At 43.5% G+C, this 18,746-nt stretch overlaps 1 protein-coding gene across 2 annotated transcripts in view; it reads left to right on the top strand.

Annotated features, from left to right (window-relative positions):
* Positions 1-25: 25 nt before the first annotated feature.
* Positions 26-18,746, top strand: part of sdccag8 (SHH signaling and ciliogenesis regulator sdccag8) — a 50,858-nt gene continuing 32,137 nt past the window's right edge. The window contains exons 1-13 of one of the 2 annotated variants that reach the window (XM_071514073.1): positions 26-141; positions 1,042-1,203; positions 2,084-2,169; positions 2,381-2,494; positions 2,638-2,763; positions 3,340-3,435; positions 4,061-4,125; positions 4,489-4,689; positions 4,936-5,074; positions 5,601-5,753; positions 6,246-6,380; positions 7,450-7,566; positions 8,203-8,345. In XM_071514073.1, coding sequence (XP_071370174.1) covers positions 75-141; positions 1,042-1,203; positions 2,084-2,169; positions 2,381-2,494; positions 2,638-2,763; positions 3,340-3,435; positions 4,061-4,125; positions 4,489-4,689; positions 4,936-5,074; positions 5,601-5,753; positions 6,246-6,380; positions 7,450-7,566; positions 8,203-8,345 — 1,604 coding nt within the window. In that variant the 5' untranslated portion in view covers positions 26-74. Of the gene's footprint in view, positions 142-1,041; positions 1,204-2,083; positions 2,170-2,365; positions 2,495-2,637; positions 2,764-3,339; positions 3,436-4,060; positions 4,126-4,488; positions 4,690-4,935; positions 5,075-5,600; positions 5,754-6,245; positions 6,381-7,449; positions 7,567-8,202; positions 8,346-18,746 lie in introns of those variants that run through there. The other variant, XM_071514074.1, reaches the window with a different exon arrangement.

The raw sequence follows: 18,746 nt of genomic DNA on the forward strand, positions 1-18,746 counted from the left end.
TTAGTTGTTGCTGTGCATAGCCTAGCATGTTATATTTCGTGACTTACCGTGCTAACAACGTCCGTTAGTTATCAATGAAGCCGTTAGACTCTGATGAGGAGTATGCGGAGCAGCTGGGTGATAACCAGAAGAAACTGAGAGGTAACGTTATGTCTGCCTTGCTGAATGTGCTAACTTAGTGAGAGAAGAACAGCTAGAGAGATAGCGTTAGGGGTTAACGTTAAATGGACGTTAACGTTACTGTGTCAAAGCTGGTTGCCTCTGAGTGAAACCTCAATGTTTGTGACTGACATCACTGACACAGGGTAGGATGGTCAAACCCACCGGTCACTGCCACCTGTTGCTCCCTTACATCAGCCATGATCACTGCAGTATGTCATGAAATTGATTACTTCCAGTTATGTAGAAAATAAAAAGTTGAGCAAACTATGGCCCAAATTTTGAGGCAATTTTTCTTAAAACACCCCGTTTTAAACCCAGCCTTCATATAGCCTAGCTTACATCAGTTTGATACTGCATGATGCTGTGAATCAAAAAGATTTCAGCCCCAAAATGTGGGTAAACTGACATTAAGTGGGTTTACCCTCCACTAGGGCTCTAACGTTAATCTGAAGAAAAATCGAAAATACTTTAAATTTTTACTACAATTTCCAAATAGCATGAGGCAACATTGCATTCTTTTATCAGACTCCTGGGTGCTCAGAATGGTTTTCTGGCGCTGAGCTCGATTTCTGGCCTATAAATTAAATTGCAAATTGTAAAAAAAAAAAGATACAAAACAATCTTTGCATTCAAACACAGCAAATTCATGTGAGTTTGTAATTGGAATAATTCTTATTTGCTGAAAAATCTAAAATGAAAAAATGTGTGTCTAGATACTGTATTGCAGTCTATATCGCAATTGCAATATCCAACAAAATAATCACAATATGATTATTTGTCAATTTTGTGAAGCCCTACCCTCCACTACATCCGTGATTCCCAAAACCTGTGATCTACATCCATGTGTGTATTGGTGTGCATTGCTGTGCATTGTTCCAGACTGGGCCAATCAGAGTATCCAGGAGCTGACCGGCGCTCTGGAGAAGTCGAGCTCCGATGGAGAAGAGGCGGAGGGGGGCAGAAGCAGCCGTGGCAGCCCTCTCTCTGCCTCGGCTGGAGAGGACGAGGCGGTGTGGACCCAAAGGACACACAGTGAAGCAGGTGACTGATGTGGTCTTTCTCCTGGCCAGTTGATCATCAAATGGGCATCATTCTTAGCATACACAAGCTATGGTTCAGACTGAACAAAAATCATGTCCATGGGTCTGACTTTCGAGCTGATCCAGACTATTAGGTGATTCGTTTTCTGATTACTGTATGGTGCAGATTCTGTGATAATTGTACACCACCTGGAGATTGCCCTAATTATACTGCTATTGTCATACAGTGCACATAATTTAGTTTAGTATAGTTTAATTTATTATGTTTATTTGTCAGGGACCATGTGCAAGAAAAACATTGATCTCAGAGAAGAGAAAAGATGCTTTGCAGCAGATTATAGCTATTAGCTAATTTCCATCTGCAGTCCCAGGGCAGGTAGACATAAAATACAGCACAAACAATACAATACATAGGAGTTATAAAGAGTAACACATAGAAACAGACATAGTTATAAAGAGTAACTAAACCCCAAAACGTCCTAGTGGCTCAGCGGTCTAAGGCATATACCATGTAAACGCTGGGTTCGAATCTGGCCCAGGACCTTTGTCTCATGTCACCCCCCTCTCTCTCCCAGTCTTTCCTGCCCCACACCCACATATGTGTTAACAATGACATCTAATAGTAAAAACCATGCTACTGAGCTACTATTATTCTAATAGTAAAAAGCATGATACTGAAATGGCCATCTGCTATTGGCTGATCTTTGGTGCCAGGTGATGTCACCACCTGTTGTACTCTATAGAAGGTGACTTCGCCTGGTGACTAAACCTGGTGTTTAGTTACTCTTAATGAATTGCTTTTGGGTGTGTGTGTGTGTGTGTGTGTGTGTGTGTGTGTGTTTGTGTTTGTGTGTGCGCGCCTGTGTCTGTTGGTATTCCAGTCAATCAGCTGAAGAGCCTTCTACTGAAGCAGCGCAGAGAAATACCTACTTCTCTTTCTCCTTCAAAGAGACATTCTCCATCCAAGGTATGCGGGTCTGCATGGCTAAACATGTCAGTGTGTTAGAGCAGGGGATCAAAGCCTAGTCACTGTTGCAGTAACTCAAACATCTGTCAGGCTAAGATAAGTGCTTCATAGTCTAATGGGGATATTAATTCAGGCTTTTCCCTAATGTCAGTCTGTTGCTTGCCAAGCTACTTAATCTCACTTTTGATTGACACAGTTATCCTCCTATCAGAGAGCACAGGAGGGGGGAACGTCCAGTTTGTCTGCCATTCACAATTTGGTCCCAATGACTTACAACCAACCAGAGTACATCCAACACCTGGAAGCTGAGGTCAAATTCTGCAAGGTGTGTGTGTGTGTGTATGTCTGTGTTTGTACTCCTACATGCTTGAGTGTTTGTTCCACTCAGTTGTGATTCATTTCTACTGTGTGTGTGTGTATGTGTATGTGTATGTGTGTGTGTGTGTGTGTGTGTGTGTGTATATTCAGGAGGAGCTGCAGGGGATGAAACAGCGGATCAGAGTGGTGGTAGTGGAGAACGAGAAGCTGCACTCAGAGCTCAAATCCAAAACGGTGGAGGAAACCCTGAAAGATTACACTATCCTGAACTCCACGGTAGTGTGTGTGTGGGTGTGTGTGTGGTGTTTATGGGGAGGATATAAGACTACTTTGAGTCTATGAGTGTATGTGTGTGAAGATAATGATGAATGATGATAGTGATGGTGTGTGTGTATGATAATGAATATGGTGGTATATATATTTGTATGATTTATGTGTATGTGATCTCACCACCTATATGAAGGCACCTACTTCATAAGATTAAACCTGAAGGACAATACTGGTGATTTTTTTTTTTTAAGATAGTGCCAGTTGTCCAGGTTACGCCTGTACTTCACATTATTCCTGGTGTCTGCACACAGTCAGCATAGTTGGAGGTATCAGGGCTTGTTTTCCTAGCTTTATGAGAATCTGTACTCTGTCATTCATTCTTGTATAGTGTGAAAAACAACTTCCACAAACTTGAAAATTTCCCAAGCTAGATAATCCATCACACTAAACATGAAACCTTAATTTGGTTTTGTCAAAGTTTCTGTTTTGTTATTTCATGTTACGCTCTGCTTGCTGTCAATCACCTGACACCGACACCCACAAAAAAAACTGGGTCACTATCCCTCCTGATTTGTTCCTCAGGTGAATGAAAATACAGCGGCCAACAGCCAAAAAACCTCCAAACCAGCCTACAGCGTGCCACAGAGGGCAGATAACAACACATGGAAGAATGAACTGGTACGAATGATGTGTGTTTTCTCCTCTCTCTCTCAGTTCTATTCAGTTCTTATTTCCATCTCCATCTCCATCTCCATCTCTCAGTTTTCAGCTGGTCATGAATTACTGGAATATCATATTTTATCAATTTTTAGAGGTGTATTCCAGAAAGTCGGGGAATTTGATAAATTCACTGGGGAAGTCAGGAATTTTACAAGTGGGTTACTTTACAGGAATATATACCAGTTTATTTTCCATTTCCATGTTCTTGTGTCACACATTCATTGCAGACCAGACTGTTTACTCCATTGGAATTTTTCTGAGCTCAAAAACAACATTGGGGCGGGACATAATACGGGGAGGGATCATTCAAAAGTGTAAACCAATGGGATATCAGTTAGGGAGACAAACACAGCTTTATGTACTCCTCCTGGTATACAAGCAAGTCATCACTAAAGATTTGTAGTTTTCCAGGAAGTAAAAGTGATGAGATTTTTATATAAATTGATATTGTCAAATAGGTGTATGGTATGATAGTAAGAATGTGCTAAAAAGGCGTCTCATCTCATCTCATCTCATCCACAGATCTGAAAGTAGTGTGTTTCAAGTGTATATAGTGTGTTCTGACATTGTGTGTGTTTTCTAGGAGCAGCTGAAGGTGCTCTACCAGGCCCAGACTGAAACCTTGGGGGCTCAGGTCGTCTCCCTCAGGTCAGCACACTGCACCAGCCAGTGTAGCCCAGTAACTTTGGCTTTTTCTCTTTAATCAAATATAAAGAAAATACTTCCCACTTCAATGTTGCTTTTTCAACAAGGATGTACAACAATCAGCAATGGATTTGGGATTTATCATTGATTCTTTTACTGTGTCTTCTCATTACCACAGAACTGTCTTAAGAAAGAAAGAGCCCACTTATCACTTTGCTCTCTCTTTCAATTCTAATTCAATTCAAAGTGCTTTATTACCATGTAAGTTTAGTTCTCCTTTTCTACCCATCTTTCTCTCTCTCTCTCCCTCTCTGTCATCTCTCCTATTCCTCCCCTATCCCTCATCTCTCGCTTCCATTACATCAGGAAGGAGCTGTCGGTCAGTCAGAGGGAGTGTGAGGAGGTGAAAGTTCGTCTGAGACACAGGGAGGCGCAGGCAGCGGAGATACTGAAGGCCGATGGAGCTCCCCGTGTGGCAGGACTGTGTCTGAAGTGTGCCCAGCATGAAGCAGTCCTAGCTGGGACTCACACAAACATGCATGTCCAGGCTATTGACAGGCTCACCAAGTCAGTGGGACACACACACACACACACATTCATACATTCAAGTCAGCCATAATTTAGCTATTGTGTAACTCTTCATACATTGTAATTTAAGATTAAAGTTTGAGTTTAATTTACACCCACCCCATTCAATGACATGCGTAGTATGTGTCTCTAAGAGATTTTCTGCTTGCCTGTCTGTTAATACTTTTGTTTTTGTGTGTGTGTGTGTGTGTGTGTGTGTGTGTGTGTGTGTGGTTGCCTGTCCAGGGAGCGTGATGAGTTGCTGGTGGCTCTGCGTGCGGTGCGGGCCAGCCAGCAGGAGGCCCAGCAGAGGGAGTGGTCAGCCTGTCTGCAGGTCAAACAGGCTGTGGAAATGGCTGAGGAAGCAAACCTGCACAAGACCAGGGTCAGACACACATACACATAAACACACACATACGCACACGGTTTGAAATTAATATTCGCAACTGGCCAAAACTTTTTGGGAAGTTTTGGCCAGTGAGTCTGTCAGCTTGTGTTCTCTCACTCTTTTTGATTCGTATAGCTGTTTCACTCAGCTAAGAGAATCAGTTCTCCTTTGAAATTTTGAATCCTCTTTTTGCTGTGGCTGGTTCACTAAAGACTTAGTTTCATTACCTTACACACAGAATCTGTTACAACCCACTCTCAATTTAGATATTTAGTTCCATAAAGTCATTTTACTGAACTTCATCATACAGAACATCAAAGTGAAGAGGCTCATCTCAAAATGACAACAGTGAACCCTGTTGGCATGGATGTGCAACTGCTCTTCACGGATTATTTTGTATTTATGAAAACACCTAATTATTATATATACTGTATATACATGACAACTTTTTGCCAATTGAGTGTATCTACGTATTTCTAAGTATGTTTGTTCTATGTGTGTGTGTGTGTGTGTGTGTGTGCAGATGGAGGTGCAGTGTGAGCAGTTGTCCAGGGAGCTGAGTCGACAGAGGGAGCGGCTGGAGCGGGAGGCGCAGGCCCTGCAGGAGAGACTGGCTGAGGCCAGAGAGGAGGCCCGCGGCGAGGCCCGCAAAGAGAAGGAGGAGCTCGCACACACAGTAAACCTTACTTATTCACTCTTTGTATTTATGTATGGGTTTTCGTTTTGTACCTTGGTCCCAGGCTTCACTCTGCGACTTCCTTTTTAATGTTGCTTCATAAAACGTATAGTTCCAGTCCTCAGCTCTGATTGGCTGAGTCACGTTGTGAAATGCCTGATTAACACACACCCCTGTGACCACATAACTGTGAACTTAATATTAACACACTAACCTGAAAATCACCACTCATACTTTTGAATCATTACTATTAGCGAGTAAAAATAAAAGATTTATTGAATGTTTGTTACATGCCACATACTTAACTATATGTGGTTCATTCTGTTTTTTCAAACACATTTCCACCAAATTGTACAGTATGTATGTGAGCAGGTATACTGGTGTTTTTTATTGGTGAAGTCCTTGGATATTTGTATTTGTCAGGAAGTTTTCCTGAATGTAATTCAGTGGAATGTGTGTGTGTGTGTGTGTGTGTGTGTGTGTTTGTGTCAGGTGTCCAGTCTCTCCCAGCGTGTAGCTGAGTTGGAAGGACAACTGGACAGAGCCAACAGAGATAAGAGCTCACTGACCAATCAGCTGGAAGATACACTGCGCAAACTGACCAATCAGGAACAAGACAGCACCAAGGTACACTGTGTGCGTGTGAAAACTGATGACATAGCTGACAACCTGTTGTCAGTGTTGAGGAGGAGGTTATTTTGTTTCAAGGTTTTTTTCATCATGTATGTATCAGCGGTCTCAGATTGGTTTGTTAATATAGCGTTCTTGAAGTGTAAAACACTTGCTGCAGTTTGAAGTAAAATAATACAGAACAGTTAATTATGTCACTGTAGCTTTGAAGGAGCAGAGATACAGTACACAGATGCTTAGTTGAGATCTGTACCATGTACTTGTAATGTTTTTGTAATTCCACTGGGTGGCACCAAAGCCATTTTTATCTCATAAAATTCAGGCTGTTCTGGGAAGGCCATGCTCAGCATACGTGCATAAATAAGATTTACTTATACTTATTAGTTAAATAATCAAGCTTTATTTAAGTTCGTATTTTCTCATTGATGTATTGTAAAATCACTGGTATATATGCACACTATTGCTAGCAAAGGGATGGTGAGGTTGCCTAGTGGGCAGAGAGGTTGCGTTTAAACTGGAAGGAGCAGGTTCAAGCCCCTGTGTCAGCAAGCATCCGCCCTGCTGAAGTGTCTTTGAGCAAGACACGGCATCCTTACCAGCTCCAGTTGCTGTTCTGTAGCCGACCCTGTGCTCTGACTGGAGTGGGGGCAAATCAAAAGATGAAATTCTCCTACGTGAAAATATTACAATTTTACATTATTATTCTTAATAATTAATACTAACTACAGTTACAATTTCAGTACAATTATAAATAGTAGCCAGAGTGATCTGCTTTGTGCTTTGACTTGTTCTAATTTGGGAGCTCTCAGGAGGGGAGCTGTTATTGCAATAAATCTGGCAATGACATATTAAGGGAAAATCTTTCAGAGTTACCTTTAGCGAAATAGGTCAGTATTATGAGATATCAGATCAGTGATCAGATCTAACACTAGTCCTATTAATATGAAGGACCACTCAAAATAAAGATAGAGTAAGAGAATAAATATAATAATAGATAATAGCAATAGATAATAGATATTAATCAAAAGACAAGCCGTTATTACCACTCTCCCCTTGTCGTCTCTAGGTGTGTGTGGATCTGCGTTACCAGCTAAGCCAGGCCCAGCTGAAGAGAGAGGAGGCAGAGAGAGAGCTCCGAGAGCTCGGCACCAAGACCACCAGACAGGCGGAAAAAGCTGCACAGGTCAGTCATAAATAATTTGGCTAGTTAATTAGTTAGTAAGTGAGTCAGTGATCAGTTAGTTAGGAAGTTATTTTTCTAGTGGTTGAAAATGTCACTGTTTTACTTTAAGCTGTTGGGGTGTTGAGGTGTAACAAGTGAAATCAAGAACACCTCCTATACCTTTTTAGAAAAAAGTAGAACCTCATTTATCTGAATGTCAGTTATCCAAACTGTCTAGTCAAACAATGGGAGTAATGAATGAAATATGCAGTGATGCAAAAATAATATTTCATTAATTGTGTTTTGTTGCTGGAATTTCCTTATTGTTACACTTTCAAATTACAGAAGCAAAGTGAAATACAATTCACAGTGCATTGTGGAATACAGGCACATGCATACTTCATATTAAAAATATGAATTGCCCTGATATTTCAATATGCTATATTATAGTTATCAGAACATTTCACTGGTTTGAGCAAATTACTTTTACATTTTGGATGATCAAACTTGGACTTCTTGCCCTGCTCTGCTTTTACGTGAGGTTGTATCAGCCTTGGTCATTTCAGTGGTGTTTTTGTCTGAGAGGGCATAAGGTGGGTTGTTGTGAAAGACTTTCTCACCTCTCCCTCCCTCCCTCCTTCCGTCTCTGCGGGACAGGAAGTGGAGAGGCTGATCTCAGAGCTGGTTGGCTGTCGGCAGCATCTGGAGGCGGTCCAAAAGGACGGGAGCCAATGGCAGGCCGAAGCCCTGAGCCTAGCAGAACAGCTGGCAAATGCCCAGCGCCAACTGCACCTCACCAGGTAGTACCTAATCCTATTATACATGCCACCACACACACACACGCACACACAAACACGCATACACACATATACACACAGCGCTCCCCTCTGCCCAGCCCCAGCCCAGCCCAGCCCAGTCCAGTCCAGTTCAGACCAGCACACCAACTGTACCGCACCAGGTAACAGCTAATCCTATTATACAAGCCACACACACATAAACACACACGCACGCCGCTGTGCCATGGTCCCGGTACCAACTGGACCTCACCAGGTCACCTCTAATCCTGTTAAGCATGCCACAACATAATGCAACACACACACACACTCTCACACACACACACACAAACACACCGCCCGCTCTGTGCCACCAGGCCAGTACCCAACCCAGCAACAGCTCCAGCAGAGCCAAAATGGCGCCTGAGCCTTTCTTCTGTCCCTGGCGCGCATATACACACAGACAACACACACACACACACACACACATACGCACACAGACAAACAACAACACACACGCAAACACACACGGAGCAGCGCGGCTGACGGTCACTGGACAGCCTGGCCTCGGTGCCACCTGCCAGTGCCCTGCACCCGTCCTCACCGCGGGCACTACCGGCTCCCCTCCCTCCCTCCCTCCCTCCATCTTCCACCGTCTCTCTTTCTATCCATCTATCCCTACATCTCTCTATCCCTGTTTTCCTACCTTCCTTTATCACTCCCTCCTCCCTCTGTCCATCCATCCCTCCATCCATCTCTCTCCTATCCCTTCGTACATTTTTCCACCTTCTGTCCTTTTGTCCTCGCGTCCTCAGCTCTCCTCCCCTGCCTCCCCCTGTCCTTTGAGCCATCTCTCTTTCTCTCTCTCCCTCTCTCCTTTTTTCCATCCATTCCTACACCCTTCTGTCTCTCCCTCTCTATATTCCTGCCTTCTCCTTCCATCTCTCCTTCCCTCCGTCCCTCCTCCACTGGCTGCTGTTCCCTTCCACGCCAGCCAGCGCCAAGGCCATGCCAGCCCATGCCAGCCGCCCAGGGCGCTCTCTCACCCCCGCAGCCCGCAGTCGAGGTGTCTGAGACGGGCACAGATGTGGCGGTGGTGCCCCGCGGTGCTGGAGGCAGCGGGATGCAAGTTTGTGTGATGTGTGTGTGTGTGTGTGCGTGTGTGTGTGTCTGTCAGCCTGGCGGACTGTGTGTGTCCATCGCTGCTCCCGGCTCTGATCTGTGTTTAAGTGTGTTTGTCTGTCAGCTGGCCAGCGCTAACACATTGGCCGCATGGCGCGCTGTCGTGTGTGTAAGGGATGAGGGAGGGAGGGTGTGTGTGTGTGCGTGCGTGCATGTGTGTGTGTGTGTGTGTGTGTGTGTTTCAGCCAGCTGTGGAGAATGACATGCATATTAATGTGGCAACATGATGACTTTGACCTGTACTAGTGGTGCTAGTGGGCTAAACCATCTCAGTGCCGTATGTGTGTGTGTGTATGTGTGTGCGTGTTTGTGTACGCATGAGAGAGTTTATAGTTTGATCTATCTGCACATGTATAGATGTTTCACAGCTGTCGACTTGGCAAAGCATGTAGGCATTCAAATTCAATTTGGTTCATTACCAGTGAAAGCAATCTTTAATATTGATTATATATGGATATTTCTATTCAAAGTACAGAAGCAGCAGATTCAAATATCCTCGTTCAGCATCACAAAATCGAGTTCCAAGTCACGTTTACTGATAGAGAGCTTTTAACAAATTGGATTGTCACCGGCTAATTTACAGAAAACAAAGATAACACACAGATAACAAGAATCATACAAATTATACATAATTGTGTAAGTGTGACAGGTGATAAATTCAAGAGAAAGGCTTGAAGAAGTTAAACAGCATGCATGACAAAATACCAGCCAAAAAATGCGTGTGTGTATGTTTGAATGTGTATGTGTGTGTGTGTGTATGAGGTATGTGAGTACACACTCCCATGGAGACACTGCTATGGAGTCAGTGACTGTTAATTCATGAAGCTAAGAATAGTAGTGCTGATTTAGAAGAACCATTTGACTATGACTTAAAAGCAAATTTCCAGTATGGGGCAATGATGCATTTTCACCTGGCAAAACAGACGCAGGCTTCCAAATGTGGGCAAGAAAAGTGCTTCAAAAAATACATGACTTGTATGTAGAGGAGATGCTGAAGCCTTTTGAGCAATTAACAACAAAATATAATATCCCAAGGAAATATTTCTTTAACATTTACAGCCGTATTAGTTTTATTTCCTCTGCACAAAAGTTATTGGCAAAACCTATATTTTCACCCTTAGAGGACACGCTTAGATGATTAAATTGTAATGATAGAGGTTTGATTTCATTAATGTATAACTAGCTTAGCTAAACACTAGTAACTGACATCTGACGCTGCTTAACTCTCTGAACCAAAACTGGATGCTTGGAGGGCAGATCTATTAGAAGAGATTTCAGTTGAGGAATGGAGTGAGGTTTGTGTTAAAAGCCCAACTACAAGTAGTCAATTTGAAGCTGCTCCAGTATAATTGGCTAATGTGTACTTATGCAACTCTGTTTAAATTACATAAACATATTAACAGTATTCCAGTTTCTTGCTTCAAATGTTTTGAACTTTAAGGAATATTATTCCACTGTGTATGGGAGTGTGATAAGATTAAGAAATTTTGTCAGAAGATGATCTCTATGATCGAGGAGGTTCTGTCTGCGAGGACAGAACTTTTTAGACCTGTAACCTCTTGAATTTCATTTGAGAAAGAAAGAGCACAAATTTATTGATATGTGTGCATTGCAAGCATAGTGACTGATTGCCCTTAATTGGAAATAAAATAGTATGCCCAGCATTGGTAATTGGATATAAGATATGGCCCATTATATGTCCATGAAAAAAAATGACATGTACATTGAGAAGTAAACTGAATGTTTCTGATTATTTGGAAGCCTTTTATGTATTTTAAGTATTTTTTAAGTATGGTGACTTTGGGAAAATTACTCATATAGCAGGAACAATTAGATGATGCATGGATGGAATGATACATGGAATACCTAGAAATGTACAAAAGGAGATTTTTTTTTTAATTTGTATTTATTTTCTGTTTATTTTATTCATTTATTTTTCTTTCTTCTTTTCCTTTTCCTTTTTTTTTTCTCTGTAAGAACCTCCTATATTGTAGGTCAGGGATGGGGTGGGGGTTAAACTCATTACTCCGTTGCCATTTGGTTATTCATGTGTTGTGGGATTTCAGTGGATCTAACAGTAATATAGCTTAAATGCCAGTGGTGAATTTATACTCCAGAGGGAAAGCCGTTTTAAAGATTGATGGTAAATAAAAATGTTGCACTAAAGTGAATTATTGCTTCAAAATATGTAATTCCTTTGCTGTAGAACAGTTTGTTCTGTAATTATGAACATTCACACTTGTCTCTCTGTGCCAGAAACCGTAGAAAATGATCATAAAAATTGGGACGGTGACTGTTACTGGAGAAAGGATGATTTTTTTGGGAGGGATAAGAGTACATTGTGTGGTTGGGAACTACTGTAATAAGAAACGTCTTTGGATGTAGAAGTATAAAAATTGTGGTACATTAAAATAACACAGAGGTTTTGCGTCAGGGAGCACCGCAGCAACCAATCTACGTGGGACACATGGATGATTTTGGTGTCTATGTTGTCATCACTTAACAGCTAAGTTGACCAGTGAATTTCCCGAGTGTTTCCCTTTCAGCCCACAAAGTCTCTCATTTGTGGTCAGTAGTACTGCAGGCCATCGATATATGACATCACAGAGTCTTAAAGGGGAATTTCACCCACTTTCAATAGTAGTAAAATATGTCTTCAACCACCACAAAAGCTGGGTCAGGTCACATGAGCAGCTTATGTACCTCAGATAATTTGGTACTCCCCCTTTTCAATACAATTCAATGTCACTGGAAGTTTGGATCCAATCACGTGAACCTGGTGATTCGAAAGCACACTGAGGGGTTATTTGAGTGTCCTCATCCTAGAACCGATTCAAACTTTATGCATATGATCACAATATTCCCTGAAGGGTTGAGAAAGGCATATTTTACTACTGAAAATGGGTGGCATCCCCCTTTTTAAAGACTGAGGTATATCTTTGTTTGAGATATCTGCAGGAGAAGGAGGGCGTTAAGCAATGAAGAATGAAACACGATGAAACAAAAAAAGCAGCTTAGAAAGCAAGCAACTACACACACACACATACACTCACACACAGACGCGTCACGTACGTACGCACACGCCAACACACCTACTGACATCTGGTCGCGGCCGTTGTCGTTCCTCAGGCCAATACTGGTGCTGAAGCTGCGCTCTTTGTCATTTTCTCTGTCTTTGTCTCGGCGTCGCTTTTTTCCTCTCATGCCCTTCCAAGCCAAATAAATAAACCTCAAGTGATGATCTTGCTCCCTTGTCTGTCTCTACCTCTGTCTCTGTCTCTTTCTCTCTCTCTCTTTCTATCCATCTGTGGGCCCTCTGGGGGTATACAGTTCATATAGTTCATTCAGAGTCATGCCTCTGTCGGTCCTCCCCGCTGTTCACTCCAGGGCCGTGCGTGGGTCTTTGTAGCTGTAGCGGCAGTTTGTGTGTGTGTGTGTGTGTGAGAGTGTGAGAGAGAGAGGGAGAGAAAGAGGGAGTGAAAGATCCAGAGGAGTGGGGCTGGAAGGCATTTGTATGACCAGACTTCGAAGGCAGCTCTTTGATTTTCTCTCTCCAACTTACTCTCTCCCCTCTTTCATTCTCTCCTCCTCTCGTGGCCCAAATGATCACAGCCCGCCTTCAAACAGGGGACATGAAGCACAGGCAGCCTCTGTTTGATTTCTGATAGTCCCCCCCCCCCCCCCCCCACCTCTTTCTGATACACACACGTACACACACACACATTCAGTCAGTCAGTCATACAACCGCATAGTTCTATACAAACACACATCAGACACAGTCGTATATCCACATGCTTGTACAGACAAACACACACACACACACACACGCACACACACACAGATGCATGCACGCACCCCGGGGGTCCCATGGCGGCTGGTGCAGTGCGCTGCGCTCCAGGATTGGATCATCAGCCAGCTGTGAGTTGGACAGCCCAGGATCTGTCCTAATCCTCGCCACTCTGTTCACATCGCCTCACACACACACACACACACACACACACACACACACACACACACACACACACACACTCCAGTCCCGGCCCCAGCCCAGCAGAGGGCTTTACTACGTTTGTTTTGTTTGTTTGTTTGCTCCTGTCTTTCTTTCCTTTCCCTCTCTCTTTCCTTCCCTCCATCCCTCCTTCCCTCTCCCTCTGTTGTGATCGCAGATCCCAAAGGCCATAGTGAAAACTGCCCAGCATAACTTCTGTTTCAACATGTGCCAGTTAGGCATGGACTTCTGTGTGTGTGTGTGTGTGCATGCGTATGTGTATCAGGGGTTAGTGAGGACCTGTGTGCCTGCTTCGTGTTTTGGGCAAGCGGAGTGACCGTTGGTTGTGAGGCCCCAAATCTTCCGCCGGTTTTGTTATCCACATGAAATCAAGCATACATTTTCATGAGGCTGCTTGTTTAGGGCTGGAGATTGACCTGGAGCTGAAAAGAATTCAGTTTTAAAAGCAATATTTTTGCTAACTGCAAATTTTGACAGTACCAAATATCTGGAGGGATGTCACTTATTTGCTTTTATTTTGTAAACATAGTCCAAAGTCATGCAAGTAATTTTGCCTTTCATTTATATAACTAACTATAGAACTTGCGGTGACTATGGATTCCCTGGGAAGCTAACACCAGAGTGTGGCAGTTCATGAAGTCATTATGTTACGTGTGTTAAAAAAATTAAAGTGAATTATCACGTTACACCTCTTGTGAGAATCAGTGGCTATGATACATAATTTGCACAAGTCTAAAGAAAAGTAAAGAGCAGCAAGAAAGCAAAATCCAAAAAAAAAACTTACTCTTATTTATGACAAAAATGCCTCTTCCATCTTTGATGTCACCTGCTGTAGCTCCAAGCAACTAGAGCAACAATTAGAGCAAGATGGACACAGATAGAGGGTATGAACACAGAAAGACATAGCAGAGTAAATGAAAACAGGAGGAAAGTTTACGGATGGATAGAAAGGCTAAGACCAGATCTGACTCATATAGTGGCTGCAAATAAAAAAAAACGATGGTGCTTCATTGCGTCATACCTCCAGATAGTGTTAGGTAAGATGCCAATAATACAATATGTACTGTGACTTTGAAATAAATTGACTTTCAGATGCTTCCTGCTATTGTCTCCACTGTCTTGCTGTGTTGTCCTATGTGGCATACCCACTGTGTATCTAAGCAGGCTAAAACGCACCTGACTATGAAAAGTATTTTGAAACACTATGTGACTCAGATCTGGTTAAAAGAGAAGAGATGGAGAAGTGAGAGACGCAAATGCGCCAGAAAGACGATGCGAAACAGAGAGAGTAATTTTTGAGAGAATTTCAACTGAAAAAAATGGATAATACAAAATGATCACTACTGTCGAAGCATTGGGTGACACAGACAGACAGGCAAGCAAGTGGACAGAGCTAGAGGGACAGACAGGCAGGCAGACAGTGTTCCTCTGTTTTAAGGCCACACTCTCCTTTCTGTGACCCTGAAACAGAAAGATGGATGCTGAGACTGAGAGGCGGAGAGAGAGCTAATCACACAAAGCTCCAGACCCACCGCTGCGACTCTCATACACAAAGTTCCCCCGAACTCTATTAAACATGTCACGCTCCCGCTCTCTCTCTCTACCTCTACCTCGCTCTCTTTTCTTTTCTCTCCCCTCAGTTGTAGATTGTGATAGCGGGGTCTGGGAAGGCGGCGAACAGAACTCTGTGTGTGTGTGTGTGTGTGTGTGTGTGTTTGTGTGTGAGGGCGGAGAAGTGTAAATGAGGAAGGTGAGGCAGCAGATGCCGCGTCCCGCCAGAGGCTCGCTTTGAGCGGCGAGTGAAATCTGGGCGCGACAAAACTGCTGCAAACCAACTCGGCGGGAGGCCCTTGTCCAATCACGGCCCGGAATAAAAGGGCCGGGGCGCCACGCGGGCCGCGGTAGCGCAGGAGAGGTGGGGGCCATAATGAACCTTCGAGCGCTGCCAGCGAGCACACACACACACGCACACACGCATGCACACACGCTCGAGCACAGCGCCTGTCTTTCTACCTGGCATTGGCAGTGCCTTGCCGCTGTCACCACACACACACACACACACACACACACACACAACCTCTACAGCGACTGTGTGCATACATATTAGTTGTGTGTGCGAACACATGCTTGAAGAATCTTTGTTTTCGTGATGTGTGCACATGCAGTTGAATCGTTTGTATGTGAGCGTGCTATTGGAAGTGTTCGTATGTATGCCTTTGTGCGAATGTTAAGTGTTGATACCTTTGGGCTACACGTGTGTCTGTGAAGTTTGATGTGTGTGTCTGTGTATGACAGCAGTGGGGCCATGCCAGGTATGAGGCTGGCTGTGTGTGTGTGTGTGTGTGTGTGTGTGTGTGTGTGTGTGTGTGTGTTTATGTGTGTGTGTGTGTGTGTGCGCGTGCTTGTCTGGTCGGCAGCCATGTTGTTGGGTAGCAGATGGCACCATGGTTGGCAGGGGAGGGGCTGCTTAGCACAACTAATCAGACAGTTACGGATAGGGCAGCTGGGAGGGCCGTCGGCCAGCCGTGTGTGTGTGTGTGTGTGTGTGTGTGTGTGTGTGTGTGTGTGTGTGTGTGTGTGTGTGTGTACCACAGAGTGCCATGATGTTGACAGTGGTGGGCCCGTTGGCCCGGTGACGAGACCTTGCCGCGTTCTTCTCTCCTCACTGTCGGAGTGCCCTCTCTGCCATCCTGCCTTCTCACCTCTCTCTCACTCTCTCTCTCTCTCTCTCTCTCTGTCTCTTTCACTCCCTCACTCTCTCTCTCTCTCTCGCTCTTTTGCTCCCTCGCTCTCTCTCTCTCTCTCTCTCTCTCTCTCTCGCTCTCTCTCTCTCTCTCTCTCTCAATCTGTTGAGACCTATTTGCTCCTTTATCTTTCTTTCTGTTTGTTCTACTCTCTTCATCTCCTTTTGTCTTTCTGTCACTCTGTTGTCCTCTTTGCTGCGCCTCTGTTATTTTAGTTAAGTTGATTTGACAGTAATTACTAATTAAAACAGAATAGGCTTCCTTTATTAAGCAGGATACTAACGCTAAAAGCTTTTTAATATAATTTATGAAAAAGCGGTACTAAGCCTTTTAACTAGCTTATTTTTTTCATTGGTAGCTTCTGTTCTTAATTTCAAAACCTTTCAGTGTTGTACAACATTAATTAAGTAGGTCCATTGTGTGTATGTAAGACAACAAAATAAAGCCACAGACTTATGTCTGTTGCAACCCTTGATCTAAACAAATATTCCCTCTCATTGTTTGTCCTTGTTTGTCTCCATCCGTCTGCCTCTGATTCCTGTCTTTTACTATCACCCTCACTCTATTTTAGTGTGTCTAGTGTTACAGTAGCAACCAGTAGAAAACAGGAGGCACAAGAGAGCAGAAACCTGGGATTTCAAACAGTTCAGCTAGTTGCCAGTACTGTATTTTATGAATCTTTTGGGTCATGCGACTGGTAGATAGCATCTCCTAATTAATCTTCATCACTAAATGTACCACCACTCACTTTTTACTTTTCAATTTCCACTTTCAGTTTGAAATACCGGCAGAGCATGCAAGGTGCTAGGTTAACATGTAGCATTTGATTTCATACAACTGGTGATTATCAAACTAATATGCGTGTGTTAAACCAGTCCTTCAGTATGGCTTTTGAAATCTCTTTAGACCTGTGCAAGTGTGTAGACTTGGGGAAATGATGGCCAGTTTCAGCTGCGATACAGGGTGAGTTAATGTGACAAACACACCAACAAACAGAAAACTTTCCTCCTTCGAGGTCTGTCCTCAATCACTCCATCTCTGTACCCTTCCATTTGTCTTTTCATTTGCCTTTTCATTCCTCTTTCATTCCCTCATGCAGGGCAGGTAGTAGGCTATATAGATAGATTGCTGACTGAGAGGCCAGTTTTTATCTCTCCACCACTATTTCCATCCATCCATCACTCCACTGTTGATCTCTGAGGGACAGTCATTGATAGGGCCGTCATTATACATAAACCATGGTACTTATGTTGTGTTGCTGTTTGTCTGCTGTTTGTCACATGATCAAATGGACAAAATTCTTCATTTTCAGGACAACATGCTGAGTCCCTTAAACAAACAGTAATGGAACTAGGTTTTGTTTTCAGTTTAGTGAGTTTGCACTAAAAATTATGATGAAGATCAATATTTGGATGTTACAAATACTCAAAATACTCCAATGGAAGATCACACACTTGAAGTACTAGGATTATGTAGCACAGCCGTATTCTCCGTCCTGCGGGGCTGGGGATGGATAGAATAGACAGATCGCTGACTGGGAGACCTCAGGCAAGATGGAGGCAAATCTGTCAGCTACAACTGTTGTCACCCCAGCCAAGTCTGCCCTGGGACACTGGCCTACATACACACTACTGCTGGAGGACAGAGAAAGAAAGGGAGAGCACCAGCCCTCTGCCATCCATCCATCTATCTATGCATCCATCCATCCATCCATCTATCTATGCATCCATCCATCCATTTTTCACCTCATTGTATCCTCCTTTCGTCTCGCCTGCTCTATCTTATCAAGACGTAACCATCATTTCACACGGTCTTTCTGTCCGTCTTTGGAATACCTGATGTTACCAGAAAATGTTTGGTAGTACCTGGATATCTGTAAAGGTTTTGCTATCTTAGATTACACATTCTGACATTAAGAGTTTTTTGAGTTTGAGGTTTTTCACAAGATAATATACAGGCAATAGTTAGCAGTTTGCTTGTTTTGTCTGTTACTCTGTGCATCATGTGTGCGTGTATCTCCTATATCCTGTCAAATGATCGTTTCAAATGATGAAAGTGTGAATTTGTGTACCACTCTGTGTGTGTGTGTGTGTGTGTGTGTGTGTGTGTGTGTGTCATCTGGGCGACTTTGTGCCTTCACATGCCCCTGCTGTCAGGGTGGCACCATCAGTGGCTCTAAACTGTGCCCACTGCCCAGTAGGCACAGCTTTCATCCAACAGGACAGAACCTCTCTCTACCACAACTCCCACCCTCCTCTCATTCCTCTCTTTTACCTCTGTCACTCTCTTTCACCCGGTTGATCTATCCCTTTATCTTCCCACCCTTTTTATTGCTTTTATCCTTCATATATTTGCACTTTGTTCTCCTCTCTTGTTTTTTTCTCTCGCCCTCAATCCGTCCCTCTCTCTCTGCTGCCCTTTGCGGGCACAACAGTGCCAAGCAGTGCCTGGTAGGTAGCAGGGCAGTGCCCCCCTCAGCAGATGGTATCGGGA

The sequence above is a fragment of the Centroberyx affinis genome, unplaced genomic scaffold (assembly GCF_046629955.1).
Source record: "Centroberyx affinis isolate AG114_WGS23_722 - 3 ecotype Tasmania unplaced genomic scaffold, CSIRO-AGI_Caff_v1 ptg007942l_1, whole genome shotgun sequence".
Lineage (NCBI taxonomy): Eukaryota > Metazoa > Chordata > Actinopteri > Beryciformes > Berycidae > Centroberyx > Centroberyx affinis.